General features: G+C 42.9%; 1 protein-coding gene across 3 annotated transcripts in view; it reads right to left on the bottom strand.

Moving 5' to 3' along the window:
* LOC112221668 (adenylate cyclase type 6) overlaps window positions 1-18716 on the bottom strand; it is an 83149-nt gene that overhangs the window by 21576 nt on the left and 42857 nt on the right. For all 3 annotated transcript variants that reach the window (XM_024383885.2, XM_024383887.2, XM_024383886.2), the window contains exon 4: window positions 96-245. In XM_024383885.2, the coding sequence (XP_024239653.1) occupies window positions 96-245 (150 nt within the window). The remainder of the gene's footprint in view (window positions 1-95; window positions 246-18716) is intronic.

Raw genomic sequence — 18716 nt, 5'->3', positions numbered from 1 at the left:
CCACAATAATTTGAAAATATAGTTAGGTCAACAAGTGTTATGGCTTGTGTAAATGAATGCCCGTATGTGTGTGTGTGTGTGTGTGTGTGGCCTACCTGTTGCTGATTCTCTCTCTGTAGGTAGAGCCGGGCCTGGATGTACCCCCTGGTCTCCTGAAAGGCCTGTCTCTGCGATACCTCAGCGGGGTAGTGGGTACAGATACCTATCATGTTGGTGCATAGGAAGATCAACACGTTGGCACTCAGCTGGAGGGGAGGGAGAGAGAGCGAGCGACATGTAAGGTTACACACTTCATAATGTTTTCATCCGTTCCCACTGAGCTAGAGAAGAGAGGGAGAGAGATATTGAATTATGATTGACATGTGGTGTGCTTTCTGGCAACACGTAACTGCCGTAGTCGTCCAAGTGGTCGCCCCTCCATTTTGATCGTAGCAAAGGAGTAGCTAGCTAGCTACCTACTACGGAGTCCACGGACCGCAGTGGCTTCCCTCAAAGTTATAACAGTTACAACATTATAGACCGAGTGTGTGTACCAAATGGTGCCCTATTCCCTATATAGTCTCTGGTATAGCTCTCCCTCCCTTTCTCATACTGTTCATAACCTAATTGTGACTGGCTCAGTGATTAAGTGGACATCAATAGGACAGCATTATGTTGCCTGTCTGGCTGTCTGTCTGTCTGCTTCCCTTATTGGATCTGACAACGCATCAAAACACAACTCATAATCACAGACAATACAAAGACATGGGGTCAGAGACAGAGAAGGCCCATGCTTCTTCCTTACTCCACTATGCCTCCGTACAGATAAGACACTAGGAACTGATTGAGAGAGAGGAGGCTCACTATTTCTCGCACTGTGCAGATAGGCAAATGCTAGTCTGATTTGCTTAAATTCACAGACGCTTGTGTTTTCAGACACAGCGGCAGTGGGGAAGAGACTAGGCGAATGTGAATTGTATATGAGCACACTGCAGCAAAACACAACCGCATTGTAGGCTTATATGCACGGGCTGGCTCAAATGAAGTTTAGAAGTTTAGCCTACAGTTAGACTAGACCAACACAACAGCATTAGGCTAGCTAAGTCAAGTTTAGATAGCTTAGTGAGGTCGTTGACCTCGAGAACATTCCTCTGCTGCGCACACACACCCTCTACAGGCAACAAGCCAGTGTCTGTAAGTGATTTTGTCCACATCCAATGGTTTACACTGAACACACATGACTACAAGCTCTCTCTCTCTCAGCCTGGGAAAATAGCTTGACCCCTGACCAGAGGACAGACTATTTCATCACTAATGAGAAAAAGACAGACAGCCTCAGACCCTGGCTGAAGCAGACTGTATAACAGCCAGATGGCCATGTTGTTGTCTGATGGAGATTAATGAAGGAAATGACTTAGAGACTGACTGGTGTGTTCTGCTGTTCTCAGAACAACATTCTAGACCAGTTCCATAGAAGTTCTAAGGCCATTCCTTTTATGGACTCTGCTCTCCTCAAAGTGAACAATAGGGTATTTTTTTTTGGGGGGGGGGGCGTATCTACTGGACTATCAGAACAACTAGTTCCATAGAAGTTGTATAGAACTATTGCAACTAAATCAAATCCCACACGGATGGCAAAGTGGTGTGCTCTGTTCTCCTCAGAACATTCTGGAACAGTTGGTCTTAACAGACAAGATTCTAAAACAGCCAGGCTTTAGGCTCAACTATTTCCACTAAATCAATCAAATGGCATTACCAAACAAGGCAAGTGTGCAGCACTCAAAAACGCAGCGCAGACTCTGCTCAAAGATCAGAGTGTGAAGTGTAATACAATACACTTCAAGTTTTTTTCAATTGTATATTATAGCCGGAGGATAGTGCGCCTCTACTGCCGTATTTGACATTTAATTATCTCCGACATCAGTACCAGCATATGTAAGTCGAAGCTGGTATGTAGCCAAACATGTTTGTGGGTCTGTGCATTCGTCTTGTGTATCTGTGCATTCGTCTTGTGTATCTGTGCATTCGTCTTGTGTATCTGTGCATTCGTCTTGTGTATCTGTGCATTCGTCTTGTGTATCTGTGCATTCGTACACCCACTGCATACTTTCTTGCATGTGCGTGCTTTGAAAAGGGGCCATTCGCTTCATTGGATTGCTACTGATAGTGTCTAGTACGTCTTCGTCTACGATTGCGAGGTGAAACAGACGTGTAGCTACTGTAGTGTGACTTTGCTCAAACGTGACTTGTGAAGCACCCATGTAATCTTTATGAAGACTTAATAAATGTTTTTATAAAGCCTATATGTTGTAGTTTGTTTATAGTGGGACCAGCAGACGTGTAGTAGCCACTGAGACGAGACAAAGAATAGAGAAGTATTGGATGTTGATCCAAAAAATACATGTTTTTAGTCTTATGTATGGCTTACACATGGTAGACAGTATATATGAACATAAAGTAAATGGCTCAGTAGAATAGAATAAACACTTGAACATAAGTATAATACAGGAAGGCACAATTTATTGTCCAATATTTACAGTTGAAGTCGGAAGTTTACATAAACAAGTTTTAATGACTCCAACCAAAGTGTTTCAACCACTCCACAAATTTCTTGTTAAAAAACTATAGTTTTGGCAAGTCGGTTAGGACATCTACTTTGTGCATGACACAAGTCATTTTTTCCAACAATTGTTCACAGACAGATTATTTCACTTATAATTCACTGTATCACAATTCCAGTGGGTCAGAAGTTTACCAACACTAAGTTGACTGTGCCTTTAAACAGCTTGGAAAATTCCAGAAAATTATGTCATGGCTTTAGAAGCTTCTGATAGGCTAATTGACATCATTTGAGTCAATTGGAGGTGTACCTGTGGATGTATTTCAAAGCCTACCTTCAAAACTCAGTGCATCTTTGCTTGACATCATGGGAAAATCAAAATAAATCAGCCAAGACTTCACCATGGGACCACGCAGCCGTCATACGGCTCAGGAAGGAGACGCGTTCTGTCTCCTAGAGATTAACGTACTTTGGTGCGAAAAGTGCAAATCAATCCCAGAACAACAGCAAAGGACCTTGTGAAGATGCTGGAGGAAACAGGTACAAAAGTATCTACATCCACAGTAAAAACGAGTCCTATATCGACATAACCTGAAAGGCCGCTCAGCAAGGTAGAAGGCACTGCTCCAAAACCGTCATAAAAAAGCCAGACTACGGTTTGCAACTGCACATGGGTACAAAGATCGTACTTTTTGGAGAATTGTCTCTGGTCTGATGAAACAAAAATAGAACTGTTTGGCCATAATGACCATCATCATGTTTGGAGGAAAAGGGGGAGGCTTGCAAGCCGAAGAACACCATCCCAACCGCGAAGGACGGGGGTGGCAGCATCATGTTGTGGGGGTGCTTTGCTGCAGGAGGGACTGGTGCACTTCACAAAATAGATGGCATCATGAGGGAGGACAATCATGTGGATATATTGAAGCAACATCTCAAGACATCAGTCAGGAAGTTAAAGCTTGATCGCAAAAGGGTCTTCCAAATGGACAATGCATACTTGTCAAACCAAGCATACTTCCAAAGTTGTGGAAAAATGGCTTAAGGACAACAAAGTCAAGGTATTGGAGTGGCCATCAGAAAGCCCTGACCTCAATCCTATAGAAAATGTGTGGGCAGAACTGAAAAAGCGTGTGCGAGCAAGGAGGCCTACAAACCTGACACCGTTACACCAGCTCTGTCAGGAAGAATGGGCCAAAATCCACCCAACTTATTGTGGGAAGCTTGTGGAGGGCTACCCAAAACGTTTGACCCAGGTTAAAAAATGTAAAGGCAATGCTACCAAATACTAATTGAGTGTATGTAAACTTCTGACCCACTGGGAATGTGATGAAAGAAATAAAAGTTGAAATAAATAATTCTCTTTGACATTTCACCTTCTTAAAATAAAGTGGTGATCCTAACTGACTTAAGACAGGACATTTTTACTAGGATTAAATGTCAGGAATTCTGAAAAACAGAGTTTAAATGTATTTGTATCAACTGTACAATGTATTGTATCAACTGTACATGTGTTTTGGGGAAGGGGAGATTGGGGGAAAGTGAAAATGTGTAGTATTCAGCACTCATACTGAGTCTGACAGCAGAAGATGTGTGTGTAGCATGAATGTGTGTGTGTATGTGTGTGTGTGTGTGCTAAAGAGTGGAGAATCAGAACAGGTGGTCAGTCCAGTTCAAGTGTTCAGCAGTCTGATGACTTGTAGATAGAAACTGTCTCTGAGACTGTTGGTACCAGGCCTCATGCTCAGCTGACTTAGGAAGTAGAGACACTGTTGTGTCGTCTTGACAAGAGTGGTGGTGTTGTTGGTCCAAGTCAAGCCCTCGGTGATGTGGAACTTATAACTCTACTGCAGTCCTGTTCCCTCCTCTGCATCCGAAAGGTCGACAATCAACTCCTTTGTTATGCTGACGTTGAGGGAGAGGTTGTTGTGGTGGCACCGCAATGCCAGTTCACTTACCTCCTATAGGCTGACTCATCGTTGCTGGTTATCAGGCCTACTTGATGATGGAGTTTGTGTCGTGCAAAGCCACACAGTCGTGGTTGAACAGGGCTTATAAACTGGGCAGTTTGAGCCCTGAATTTTGATTGGTTGAAAGCCATGGTATATCAGACCGCATACCTCAGGTATAACACAACTTTCAGTTTTACTGTTCTCATTACGTTGGTAAGCAGTTTATAATAGCAATAAGACTCCTCTGGGATTTGTGATATATGGCCAATATACCACACCTCCTCAGGCCTTATTGCGTAAGTATAGCAGAGAGCTGAGGTCGCATCCGTGGGGGGCCCCTGTGTTAAGAGTCAGTGTCGAGGAGGTGTTGTTGCCAATCTTCACAGACTGGTCTGCCCGTCAGAAAGTCCAGGATCCACTTGCAGGGGTTTGTGTCCAGACCTAGAGGTCTGATTTTGGTGACGAGCTTGGAGGGAACAACAGTGTTGAATGCTGAACTGTAGTCAATGAACAGCATTCTCACATAGGTGTTCCTCTTGTCCAGATGTGTTAGGGCCGTGAGAACAGCAATGAAAAATGGCATCTTCCATGGATCTGTTGGCGCAAATTAGAGTGGGTCCAAAGTACCTGGCATGCTGGACTTGGTGTCCCAAATGGCACCCTATTCCTTATTTAATGCACTTATTTTGAAGTGGTTTACTCGAGTGAAGACCTTGTTTGTGTGAAGATGGCAGGTTGGAGTGCTCTCCTCTCCACAATATCACTAGACCTGAGAGGAGGTTTACAGTGAATACAAAGAGACAGGCCAGGTTCTGTGTTGTTACAACAATACAGACAGAGGCAGGCTAACAACCTGACCCAGTACTCTGAAAAAAAGTGTGTGTGTGTGTGTGTACTCTGAACAAAATATCTATCTACCATCTCAAGACAGTGGCAGCAAAACCACTCAATATGTCATTGCTGTATTATTTGCTAATGTTGAACCAACCAAATTTCATTTGGGACAATAAAAAGGTATCAATCAGCACTGTTTAACTGACCTGGTAATAAGAACTCTACTGTGTGGTTTGGGCTGTGTCCATTTGAAAATTAATTAACGTAAACAAATGGTTTACATATGTGTCGGACAACAACACGTCCTGAAGGGACATTACAGGAAATCCTTCAGATAAACAAGTGTCCTGAGTGGCGCAGTGGTCTAAGGCACTACATCGCAGTGCTATCTGTGCCACTAGAGTATCTGGGTTCGAGTCCACTAGAGTATCTGGGTTCGCGCTGACACGGTCGCCGGGTGCACGGTGCTTCCTCCGACACATTGATACGGAGGGCTTCCGTATTAAGTGGGCATTGTGTGGCTTGGTTGGGTTGTGTTTTGGGAGGACGCACGGCTCTTGACCTTCGCCTCTCCTGAGTCCGTACGGGAGTTGCAGCGATGAGACAAGACTAACTACCAATTGGGGAGAAAAAGGGGTAAAAGTAACAACAAATTGTCATATTCTGAGGTGTCCAGGAAGGGAGAGTGCTCTACTTCTTCCTTGCAGCATTATGATGACACAGAATGGTTGATAAGAACCAGAGTACGTCAACGGAGATGAGCAAGTACAGTGCCTTGCGAAAGTATTCGGCCCCCTTGAACTTTGCGACCTTTTGCCACATTTCAGGCTTCAAACATAAAGATATAAAACTGTATTTTTTTGAGAAGAATCAACAACAAGTGGGACACAATCATGAAGTGGAACGACATTTATTGGATATTTCAAACTTTTTTAACAAATCAAAAACTGAAAAATTGGGCGTGCAAAATTATTCAGCCCCTTTACTTTCAGTGCAGCAAACTCTCTCCAGAAGTTCAGTGAGGATCTCTGAATGATCCAATGTTGACCTAAATGACTAATGATGATAAATACAATCCACCTGTGTGTAATCAAGTCTCCGTATAAATGCACCTGCACTGTGATAGTCTCAGAGGTCCGTTAAAAGCGCAGAGAGCATCATGAAGAACAAGGAACACACCAGGCAGGTCTGAGATACTGTTGTGAAGAAGTTTAAAGCCGGATTTGGATACAAAAAGATTTCCCAAGCTTTAAACATCCCAAGGAGCACTGTGCAAGCGATAATATTGAAATGGAAGGAGTATCAGACCACTGCAAATCTACCAAGACCTGGCCGTCCCTCTAAACTTTCAGCTCATACAAGGAGAAGACTGATCAGAGATGCAGCCAAGAGGCCCATGATCACTCTGGATGAACTGCAGAGATCTACAGCTGAGGTGGGAGACTCTGTCCATAGGACAACAATCAGTCGTATATTGCACAAATCTGGCCTTTATGGAAGAGTGGCAAGAAGAAAACCATTTCTTAAAGATATCCATAAAAAGTGTTGTTTAAAGTTTGCCACAAGCCACCTGGGAGACACACCAAGCATGTGGAAGAAGGTGCTCTGGTCAGATGAAACCAAAATTGAACTTTTTGGCAACAATGCAAAACGTTATGTTTGGCGTAAAAGCAACACAGCTCATCACCCTGAACACACCATCCCCACTGTCAAACATGGTGGTGGCAGCATCATGGTTTGGGCCTGCTTTTCTTCAGCAGGGACAGGGAAGATGGTTCAAATTGATGGGAAGATGGATGGAGCCAAATACAGGACCATTCTGGAAGAAAACCTGATGGAGTCTGCAAAAGACCTGAGACTGGGACGGAGATTTGTCTTCCAACAAGACAATGATCCAAAACATAAAGCAAAATCTACAATGGAATGGTTCAAAAATAAACATATCCAGGTGTTAGAATGGCCAAGTCAAAGTCCAGACCTGAATCCAATTGAGAATCTGTGGAAAGAACTGAAAACTGCTGTTCACAAATGCTCTCCATCCAACCTCACTGAGCTCGAGCTGTTTTGCAAGGAGGAATGGGAAAAAAATTCAGTCTCTCGATGTGCAAAACGATAGAGACATACCCCAAGCGACTTACAGCTGTAATCGCAGCAAAAGGTGGCGCTACAAAGTATTAACTTAAGGGGGCTGAATAATTTTGCACGCCCAATTTTTCAGTTTTTGATTTGTTAAAAAGTTTGAAATATCCAATAAATGTCGTTCCACTTCATGATTGTGTCCCACTTGTTGTTGATTCTTCACAAAAAAATACAGTTTTATATCTTTATGTTTGAAGCCTGAAATGTGGCAAAAGGTCGCAAAGTTCAAGGGGGCTGAATACTTTCGCAAGGCACTGTATGTGAGAGGAGTTGAGCGGTCGGAAATCCCGCTCATCACTCATAGAGCGGTGTTTGTGCACCATTCCAGCACTCCATGTCCTTTCCAACCGCTCTGCTAAAAACCGAACAGCATTCACAGGGAGGGGGGGGGGACTGCCTCTTCAAATTTGAGCCATTCATTAAAATCACAATTTTGACCAATACCCATCTATTTTTGTGACTACCATTTGGTTTTGAAGTATTGAAAACTAACCATATGATTTGAATTAAAAGTATTTGAATAAACAGGAAAAGATGAATGTAAGAAACGCTCATCATTTCAAATAGTCTACATGTCCTATTAAACAGCATATAAACAGTCTAAATAGGTCAGGAGCCAGACAGGGAGCCTAAGAAGGAATGAGAAATATTTTTTTTAGGCTATAGTATTTCAAGGCTATAGTCTACAAAGAAATACATTGTGAAGCATTTGCGAGTGCGAAACACTAGGCTGGTAGGGAGTCAGGGAAATTAAGCGCTCAGCATTTAAACAACATTTTATTGTATTAAATCATTATAGTCCATAAATTGTGCGTATAGGCTGTGACTTAGAATGAAATACAAATTAAACAAAATGCCTAATTTGGCTCAGTCTACGGTGCCTTTGAAATCATTTTTAGAAACACGAGTTTGGCCAGAGTCTGTGGCTTCAGGCTCAAGCGATGGTGCCTGGAGAGCAGGTCAGCAGTAGAAAATATCCTCTCCACACTTGCAGAGCCACTGGGGATGCTAAACACACTTTTGGCCTCTCTTGCCAGACTGGGCACGGATAGAGTATTATTATTATTATTTTCTTTTAGCATGTGCACGTAGTAAGTACATAATCATGCTTTCGGGATGCATGTCTTTTCAGATCCCACAAGGAGTCTTTACATCACCACTCTCCCTCTGTTGCTCTCCATCTTTATAAGTCACCTTGATATTGCACCTGTGTGTTTGATCAGCTGTTTCTTTCTGAAAATATTTAGCAAACGTCATGACAGTAGATAAAGCAAGGGGCTATAGCAGCACAAAAGTAAACTACAAATGCATACTGGGCCGGGCGTGCCCTGCGCTCGTGAAGTGAGCGCTACTGTAGCAAAATTGAAGGAGGTGAGAAGGCTGAAGCTCCAGACGTTGGGAATCTCGCTCTGTGCTCCAGTCAAATTGGGCACGCTCTGCTCCTTGCTCCTCTCACCTTTCTCAAAGTGTTCATAATGCCAGGCTAGTCTAGTAACTGAAAAGGTCGCTGGTTCGAATACCTGAGCAGACAAAGTGAAAAATTTGTTGATTTGCCTTTGAGCTTAATCCTAATTGGCTCCAGGGGCACCGTATTACCAAAGCTGACCATGTAAAACAACACATTTCACCGGACCTACAGTGGGGAGAACAAGTATTTGATACACTGCCGATTTTGCAGGTTTTCCTACTTACTAAGCATATAGAGGTCTGTAATTTTTTATCATAGGTACACTTCAACTGTGAGAGACGGAATCTAAAACAAAAATCCAGAAAATCACATTGTATGATTTTTAAGCTTAAATACATGACACAAAATCATCTACCTCCAAAACATACAACTTGTTACCCAATGAAAAGTTATTTCAATCAATCGTTACATAGTGGCCCAATAAATACTATCACCCTAACATGGTTAACCTTCTTTTATACAGTAGGTCTGTGCCATTTGTTGGTACTATAATTATGGTATGACCTTAAAAGGCAAGTAAACGTGTCATCACATCATGGGCTGTATTATTGTTTCCCAAAACGATGTTTTACCAACGACGACCAAAGCATAGAGAATGTCACTCAAGAGCATGAATATCCAGAAACTAAAGGCTTAATTTCACATTTTTCCATTTTGTACTTCACAGATTCACTGATGCTGTACGTTATACACAGAGAATAGCAATTAAATACACAAAGCTAACAAATCACTCCAAAAACAAAACAAATTGAAAAAAGGCAACACAAACACAGATCATTCAATCCATTCTTTGTCGATCAGCCCACGTTTTCATCAACATTTACACTGGGTGTTTTCTTCTCGCATTGCAGCGAGGGAAAAAAAAATCTCCCTGTATGGCACATTCATGCTTTTGGCAGTCCTCTGCAGTGATGCACAGACAACCGGCAATCATTGCGTCCTAAGAGGGACATCTGGTCATGTGGACCGTAATCATAAACTTTCCACCTGCACGCAGAGAAGAATTCCTCGGTTGGATTGAGGAAATGAGAGTATGGAGAGAGAAATTGCATCATCATTCGTGGGTGGGCTGCAAACCATTCAGTAAAAAGACGGGAGTGGAGGAAAGCAAAATGGTCCAATATGACGACGAAGCGGACATGTCGGGCCTCACTCTATGGTGCAACGCATCAAGAAATGTGAGGAGATTTTATGGGCAAACTGAAGGTATGTGGCAAAGAAAACCATGGCTGAAGATCGAGGCACACCGGGTGATTGTTTGCATCCCTTTGCCCTGTCACATGTACGGTGGTCCTCTTACCAATGAGGTTCCTCCCTCCTCTCCTTACTTTTGAAATGCTGAAGTCGGCTTCATCCACATAAATTAATGTATGGGGTGTTGCGTTTGGCTTCAAGCTCCATTATTCTCTAAAATAAACATACAATAAAAGGAACAATATTTATGTACAGTGCCTTCGGAAAGTATTCAGAGCCCTTGACCTTTTCCACATTTTCTTATGTCTCATTCTAAAATTGGTTTAAATAAATAAATAATTCCTCAGCAACTACACACAATAGCCCATATAATGACAAAGCAAAAACAGAAATAGCTTATTTACATAAGTATTCAGACCCTTTGCTATGAGACTCGAAATTGAACTCAGGTGCATCCTGTTTCCATTGATCATCCTTGAGATGTTTCTACAACTTATTCTACAATGTATTCAGACCCCTTGACTTTTTCCTCATTTTTAGGTTACAGCCTTATTCTAAAATTGCTGAAATAGTTTTTCCCCCTCATCAATCTACACACAATACCCCATAATTGCTCAGTTAAGCCGGGGGGCCAGGTCTAGGAAGAATCTTGGTGCTTCCAAACTTCTTCCATTTAAGAATGATGTTGGCCACTGTGTTCTTGGGGACCATCAATGCTGAAGACATGTTTTGGTACCCTTCCCCAGATCTGTGCCTTGACACGATCCTGTCTCGGAACTCTACGAACAGTTCCTTCGACCTCATGGCTTGGTTTTTGCTCTGACATGCCCTGTCAACAGTGAGACCTTATATAGACAGGTGTGTGCCTTTCCAAATCATGCCCAATCAATTTAATTTACCACAGGTCGACTCCAATCAAGTTGTAGAAACATCTCAAGGATGATCAATGGAAACAGGATGCAACTGAGCTCAATTTCGAGTCTCATAGCAAAGGGTCTGAATACTTATGTAAATAAGGTATGCTTTTTAGTTTAATAATTTTGCTAAAATTTTAATAAAATTTAAAAAAACTTTTCACTTTCTCATTATGGTGTATTGTGTGTAGATTACTGAGGAAATTGTTTTATTTAATACATTTTAGAATAAGGCTGTAACGTAACAAAATGTGGAAAAAGTCAAGGGGTCTGAATACTTTCCGAAGGCACTGTATTCCCCTTTGAGCTACTCCACCACCACACATTTGAATCACAGTTCCTCTATGGGCCACTCTACCTCTCCTTTGGCCTTGCCCTGGGCCTCTTCCTTGGTCCATTCTTGCAAACAGCAACTCAGAGAGAGGTGACATCATGTATGCATGAATAAGGACTGATTGCTGATTGAACCACCATGCAAAGAAGTTTTGCGCACATGCAGAAGAGGTTCACATTCATAGAGGAGTAATTTGTATCAGCCGTGACCAAATGTTTTAATTTTGTTTGTCATGATTTACTCAGCTGAGTTGTGTCTTCTGTAGAGTTGCGTTTCCTGTTTTGCAAAAATGTGCTTAGGATTTGCATTGTGTGTGAAAGCAATGAGAAATGACTTACAAAATGTTTTTTTTTGTGCAAAAAAATAGTGTTGTACTCATTAGGTTATGATGGTGATCAAGTGGACCTCAGTTTCATTGAAAGGGTCTGAACATTTGAGAAAAACTGTATTCCCACACCCAACTGAACATTTACTTAAAGGCCTCCTCCTTAATTCCATTTAGTCTATTCAAAACACCCCACTAAACATTTTTCATGGAACGTTTATTTATACAGGTTAGTCTGATTGTGCAAAAATCTCTTGAGAAACACAGACCATCTTTTGAAATGGAGTTAGTCGCTTTGTGGCCGACAGAAGACTTTGAACATAACCTAAACATTAGCTTATAAGGTGAGGACCTCCACAAGTTTAAGGAAAGAGAGATGGCGTGATGGAGAGAACACACCCAACAAAAAACACTTTCCCAGGCACATGCGCGCACACACACACACACACACGCACCAGCTGCTAATATACTTTAAATTGTGCAGTATTTTTACCAATAATAAACACTTTGCTCTCCATATCCCCCTTCCCCACTATGTGTAAATATTGTACTGTCAATTTGTGTGCCTTCGTGTATTTTTACCTATGTTACACTTTATGACCAAAAGTATGTAGACACCTGCACGTCAAACATTTAATTCCAAAATCATGGGCTTTAATATGAGGTTGGTTCTCGCCTTTGCTGCTATAACAGCCTCCTGGGAAGGCTTTCAACTAGATGTTGGAACATTGCTGCGGGGATTTGCTTCCATCCAACCACAAGAGCATTAGAGAGGTCGGGCACGGATGTTGGGCAATTAGGCCTGGCTCGCAGTTGGCGTTTCAATTCATCCCAAATGTGTTCAAAATGGTGGAGGTCAGGGCCCTGTGCAGGCCAGTGAAGTTCTGCCACACCGATCTCGACAAACCATTTCTGTATGGACCTCGCTTTTTGCACTGGGGCATTGTCATGCTGAAACAGGAAAGGGCCTTCCAAACTGTTGACACAAAGTTGGAAGCACAGAATCGTCTAGAATGTCATTGTATGCTGTACTTTAAGATTTCCCATCACTGGAACTAAGGGTCCTAGCCAGAACCATGAAAAACAGCCCTAGACCATTATTCTTCTTCCACCAAACTTTACAGTTGGCACTATGCATTCAGGCAGTTAGCGTTCTCCTGGCATCCACCAAACCCAGAATCGTCCTTCAGACTGCCAGATGGTGAAGGGCAATTCATCACTCCAGAGAACATGTTTCCACTGCTCCAGAGTCCAATGGCGGCAAGGTTTACACCACTCGAGCCGATGCGTGGCAATGTGCATAGTGATCTTAGGCTGGTGTGCGCGGCTGCTCGGCCATGGAAACCCACTTCATGAAGCTCCCGACACACAATTATTGTGATTAAGTTGCTTCCAGAGGCCGTTTAGAACTTGGTAGTGAGTGTTACAAACGAGGAAAGAATTGGTTTACGCGCTACGCACTTCAGCGGTCCCATGCTTCACAATAACAGCACTTACAGTTGACCATCCTCTTTCACTAGTTCAACAAATATCTTTTCCAAACATGACTTTTCTGGCCTACTTTCTCTTTATTTAAATCTCCATATTGCAGCTTTTCTCGTATCTAATTAAATTCCGACATCGTCCTTTTTGCTTCCGTGGATCAACGTTAACTTTTTCTGCCCGTTCTCAAAAGCATTTGGCGATTGGCGTGTAGGCTATTTGGCGTGCATACAGTTAGGCCTGAAAGCCCGGGGGATCAAACTCTTTCCACGGGGGCTGAGTATATGCAGGTTTTTGTTCTTTCCTTTCAATTAAGACCTTGACAACCAGATGAGAGTAGTGACCTTAATTAATCAATCAGGTACATTTATATGGTGTGCTTCTAATGTTTCCCTTTTGTATCTCCCTTCCACACCACCACATCCTAATTGACACAGCCAATCCTTTCTCAAAGGTCTTCCTCCGGATGTGCATCTCTGTTCGTGTTTCTGTGTGTAATAAATACCCCTAAACCTGAATTCCTCATCTCCTCATTGCATACTCACCGATACGCCATGGTGGCAACAGATATCCTGAACCAGTCAGTCCTATAGAAAACATCCTCAAACAGTCCTCTCTTCATTTTAGAATGAGAAACGGCTCATTATAAAGATGGAAAAGTTGCAGTGTAGAGATGGGGAGTATATGGGCAGAGAGAGAGGGAACGAGAGACAGAGGGAGGATATAAAGAGAGACAAAGACCGAAAGAGGGCAGGAGGACAGAGAGAAAGGGAGAGAGGCCCATCCGTCTGTGCCAACTTGGACAGCTTCCATCTCGATGCTGGTCTCTGTTTGTGTAATGGCTTAAAACCAAAATTGGTTTTAAGCGACCTGCGAGCCCATGGAGTAATCTGGTGTGTGTGTGCGTGCACATTCCACTAGACTCAGCAGATTTAGACTGGAGCCATACATCTGTCAGAACCAAAATGAACGCAAAACATGAGCGCAAGTCTTCCCCAGCTATTCAGGGATTTATTAATAAGTAAAACAAACATAGTAAACGTCCTTCTCCACCAGGACCCCCCTCCTTTTAATAGAGTATACACAACTTTCAAATCAGAGGGATTACAGAGCTGTTTTCATATTGCTCTTTTCAGTGGGGGTTTTTGTGCTCTTGTCCAACATCACTCACCCTCACATTACCTCACTCTGCAACTCAGTTGCCTCAAAGTTAAGCAAACCAATGTTCTGCCTAAACTTAACTAATCGCATTCATTTCCCCCCTCGAGGCAGAGCTGCCTTCAGAACAAGATGGAATAAGGTCATTTCCATGCAAATGGACCCATGAGCAGCAACATGTTGAGCATGTCAAATTGGGTGTCAAATGAAAGCTAAGTCTATATACAGTGTATCTTTTTGTTATTAAAGGCATATGTTTTCCAACCATTTTCCATCCTAAAAATGTGGAATAAGCAATGGCTTTGATTTTGTGTTAAACAGATAGAAAAGGAGTCTTAGAAAACATATACCAGAAAAAGTTTTCAAAGGTAGATTAGATTAGAGAGTTTAATAGTCATATGTGCAAATGTAGTTGCAGGGTACAGTGAAATTCTTGAGCTCCAACGATGCAGGACAAAGTGAAATAAACCAATAAAAATACATAATAAAAATAATATATACTGTACATATTAACAACTGTGGAAATTATAAATAATAAAATGTCCATTGGAGTGGGGTAGGGGGGATAGCAGACTAGTGGTGGCTATTCAGCAGCCTGATGGTCAGGGAGTTGGCCAGTCTTCTAGTTTTTGCCATGATGCTCCCATACTGCCCACATCTGAGTGATGGAAAAAGGGAGAACAGACCATGGCTCGGGTGGCTGGGGTTCCTGATATTCTTGGCCTTCCTGTGACACCTTGTGTTGTAGGTATCTGGTAGGGCAGACAGTGTGCCCCCAATCGTGCGTTTGGCTGAGCGTATCACCATCTGTAGTGCCTTGTGGGTTCGTGGTAGTGGAGTTGCCATACCAGGCTGTGATGCAGCCCGACAGTATGCTCTCGATGGTGCTGAAGAACACTGAGGGCCCTCGGGGATAACTCACATTTCTTCAGCTTCCTGAGGATGAAGAGACACTGTCATGTCTTCTTCACCACGGTGTCCGTGTGGTTTGACCATTTCAGCTCCTGACAGATGTATACATCTAGGAATTTGAAGTTTTTTACAGTCTCCACGACAGCCTGGTTCCTCCTGAAGTCCACAATCAGCTCCTTTGTTTTTCTGATGTTGTGGGAGAGGTTGTTAACCTGAAACCTCACCGTCAGAGTGCCTACCTCCTCCCTGTAGGCTGTCTCATCGTTGTTGGTAATTAGGCCTACTACTGTTGTGTTGTCAGCAAACTTGGAGTTGCAACTGTGTGGGGCCACGCAGTTGTGGGTATACAGGGAGAACAAGAGGGGACTGAGGATGCACCCTTGTGTGGCCCCCGTGTTGAGAATCAGTGTCTGGGGGCGGCCCCTAAGGAAGTCCAGGACCCAGTTGCATAGGGAAGAGTTCAGTCCCAGGGCCATGAGCTTTGTTGTGAGCTTATAGGGCACTATTGTAATAAAGGCTGGAGCAGTATTCAATGAACAGCATCCTCACATACAGTATGCATTCCTTTTGTCCAGGTGAGTGAGGGCAGTGTAATAGCGATTGCGTTGTCAGTGGATATGTCAGGGTGGTAGGCGAATTGGAGAGGGTCAAGTACGTCATGAAGACAGAAGTGAGTGCTACGGGTCGGTAGTCATTCAGTTCAGTTACTTTCCCTTTATTGGGCAAGGGGATGATATATGGAAGTAGGTGGGGATAGCGGCCTGAGCTAGAGAGAGGTTGAAAATGTCCCAAAACACAACAGCCAGCTGCTCTGCACATGCTCTGAGGGCGTGCAGGTAGGGATGCAGTCTCGGCTGGCAGCCTTGCGTGGGTTAACACATGTCCTCCGTGGAGACCATAAGTACGCAGCCCTCGTTGTAGCCCTTGTTCTCAGGGGCTCTCCTCGGCCGCTCAGAGTCGTCACAGTGCTCTAAGAGTAAGAAAAGGTGTTTCGCTCGTCCGGTAGGGCGGAGTTGGTGTCCGCGACGTGCCTGGCTTGCTTTTTGTAATCCGTGATTGTTAGGAGCCCCTGCCTCGTGTCCAACCTTGTCCTCCACTTTGTCCGGTTCTTGATTCGGGTATGTTTTGAAAGACACTATCAGTATCACATCATCAATGTATTTGTTTTATTAATCGAGTGACTGAGTCGGTGTATTTATTGATGTTACCCCAGAGGAGACCCGGAACATATACCAGTTCATGTGAATCAAAATACTCTTGGAGCATTCATTCTGATTGGTCGGAGCAGCGTTGTACACACCTGACCACCGGAACTTCCCTATTGAGTCTTTGTTTGTAGGCGGGGAGAAGCAAAATTGAGTCGCGGTCAGATGTGCGGAAAGGATGATGGGAGAGGGCCTCATCCCTGTGTCGAAAAGGCACTGTAGCAGTGGTCAAGCGTCAAATTTCCATGAGATGAATCAATGTGTTGATAATTCAGGAGCACAGTCCTCCCTATTACTTTTGTTAAAGTCCCCGCCGACGACAACGAACGCTGCCTCCGGGTATGTGGTCTCCAGTTTGTTCAGGGTCCAATGAAGATCTTTGAGAGCATTTTTGGAGGCGGGATGTACAAAACCATGACGATAATCCCTCAAAACACAATGCAAAGTAAGACCCCTACCAACTAACATATTAGTTAAGTGTTTTTGGTTTATTATACTGAACAAAAATATAATACGCAACATGCAACAATTTCAAATATTTTGCTGAGTTACAGTTCATATAAGGAAATAAGTCCATTTAAATGCATTCATTAGGCTCTAATCTATGGATTGCACATGATTGGATAGGGGCGCAGACATGGGTGGGCCTCTGAGGGCATAGGCCCACCCACTTGGTAGCCTGACCGACCCACTGGTGAGCCAGGCCCAGCCAATCAGAATGAGTTTTTCCCCACAAAAAGGCTTTATTACAGACAGAATTACTCCTCAGAACCCCTCCCCTTCCAACGATCCCGCAGGTGAAGAAGCTGGATGTGGAGGTCCTGGGCTGGTGTGTACACGTGATCTGCGGTTGTGAGATCTGTTGGATGAACTGCCAAATTCTCTAAAACGACATTGGAGGTGGTTTATGGTGGAGAAATGAACATTAAATTCTTTAGCAACAGCTCTGGTGTACATTCCTGCAGTCAGCATGCCAGTTGCACACGCCCTCAAAACTTGAGACATCCGCGGCATTGTGTTGTGGCCTTATTGTCCCCAACACAAGGTGCACCTGTGTAATGATCATGCTGTTTAATCAGCTTCATGATATGCCACACCTGTCAGGTGGATGGATTGTCTTGACAAAGGACAAAATGCTCACTAACAGGGATGTAAACAAATGTGTGCACAAACTTTGAGAGAAATTATATTTTGGTGCGTATGGAACATTTCTGGGATCTTTCATTTTGGCTCATGAAACATGGGACTTTACATGTTTTATTTATATTTTTGTTCAGTGTAATTATGTAGTGATTTAATCAGTAACAGAATCCCCCCCCCCCCCCCCCACCAATTACTTTTATCGGTAAAGGAATTTCTGCAATTGAATTGGCTACAATACGGAATCATAGAAGTCACACACCACAGTTGGGTCACCTGCTTCTGTCCTCCACTGGCATTCTTATGTTCAGCTGATAAGTGTTTTTCCTTCTCTTTCTGTCATCTGGTAGTCAAAGCAAGAGCAGTTTTCAACTAACGTGAATTCAACAACAACAGGAATCACTATGACCACGTCATTAATAAGAATTTGTTCTTAACTGACTTGCCTGGTTAAATAAAGGTAAATTAAAAAAATTGGATTTAGGTAAAAAGTTGTGCCAAAAATAGGAAATGCCTTTACGATGACGACTTTTTTTTGCAAATCCAATCAGTTTTCCACATTGATTCAACGTCATCACATAGATTTTTTTGTGTGGTTTAAATGACGTGGAAACAATGTCGATTAAAACCATTTTTTCCCCAGCGGGCTCCCCTTCACTCTCTCTGTACAGTAGAGTAGAATAAAGGAGTAGAGTTCAGTACAGTACACAGTAGAGCACACCAGAGTTGAGTACACTAATGTACTGTGCTGAACTCTACTGTACTGAATTATACTCTACTGTGCTGTACTTTGATGTCCAAATTTGGTCTTGTTTAGTGGCAGTGCTCAATTAAATAATAGCCATTGTGTAGAACAGTGGTGTAAAGTACTTAAGTAAAAAATACTTGAAAGTACTACTTAAGTAGTTTTATGGGGTATCTGTACTTTACTATTCATATTTTTTACAACTTATATTTTTATTCACTACATTCCTAAAGAAAATGATGTACTTTTTACTCCTTACATTTTTCCTGACACCCAAAGGTGCTTGTTACAGAACATTTTTCCTATTCAAACATTTATCAAGAGAACAATCCCAGGTCATCCCTTCTGGCAGACTCACTAAAGACATGCTTTGTTTGA

This window comes from Oncorhynchus tshawytscha, linkage group LG22 (assembly GCF_018296145.1).
Source record: "Oncorhynchus tshawytscha isolate Ot180627B linkage group LG22, Otsh_v2.0, whole genome shotgun sequence".
In the NCBI taxonomy this organism is placed as follows: domain Eukaryota; kingdom Metazoa; phylum Chordata; class Actinopteri; order Salmoniformes; family Salmonidae; genus Oncorhynchus; species Oncorhynchus tshawytscha.
The sequence above is the reverse complement of the archived record's forward strand: the minus strand, read 5'-3'. Positions and strand labels throughout refer to the sequence as shown.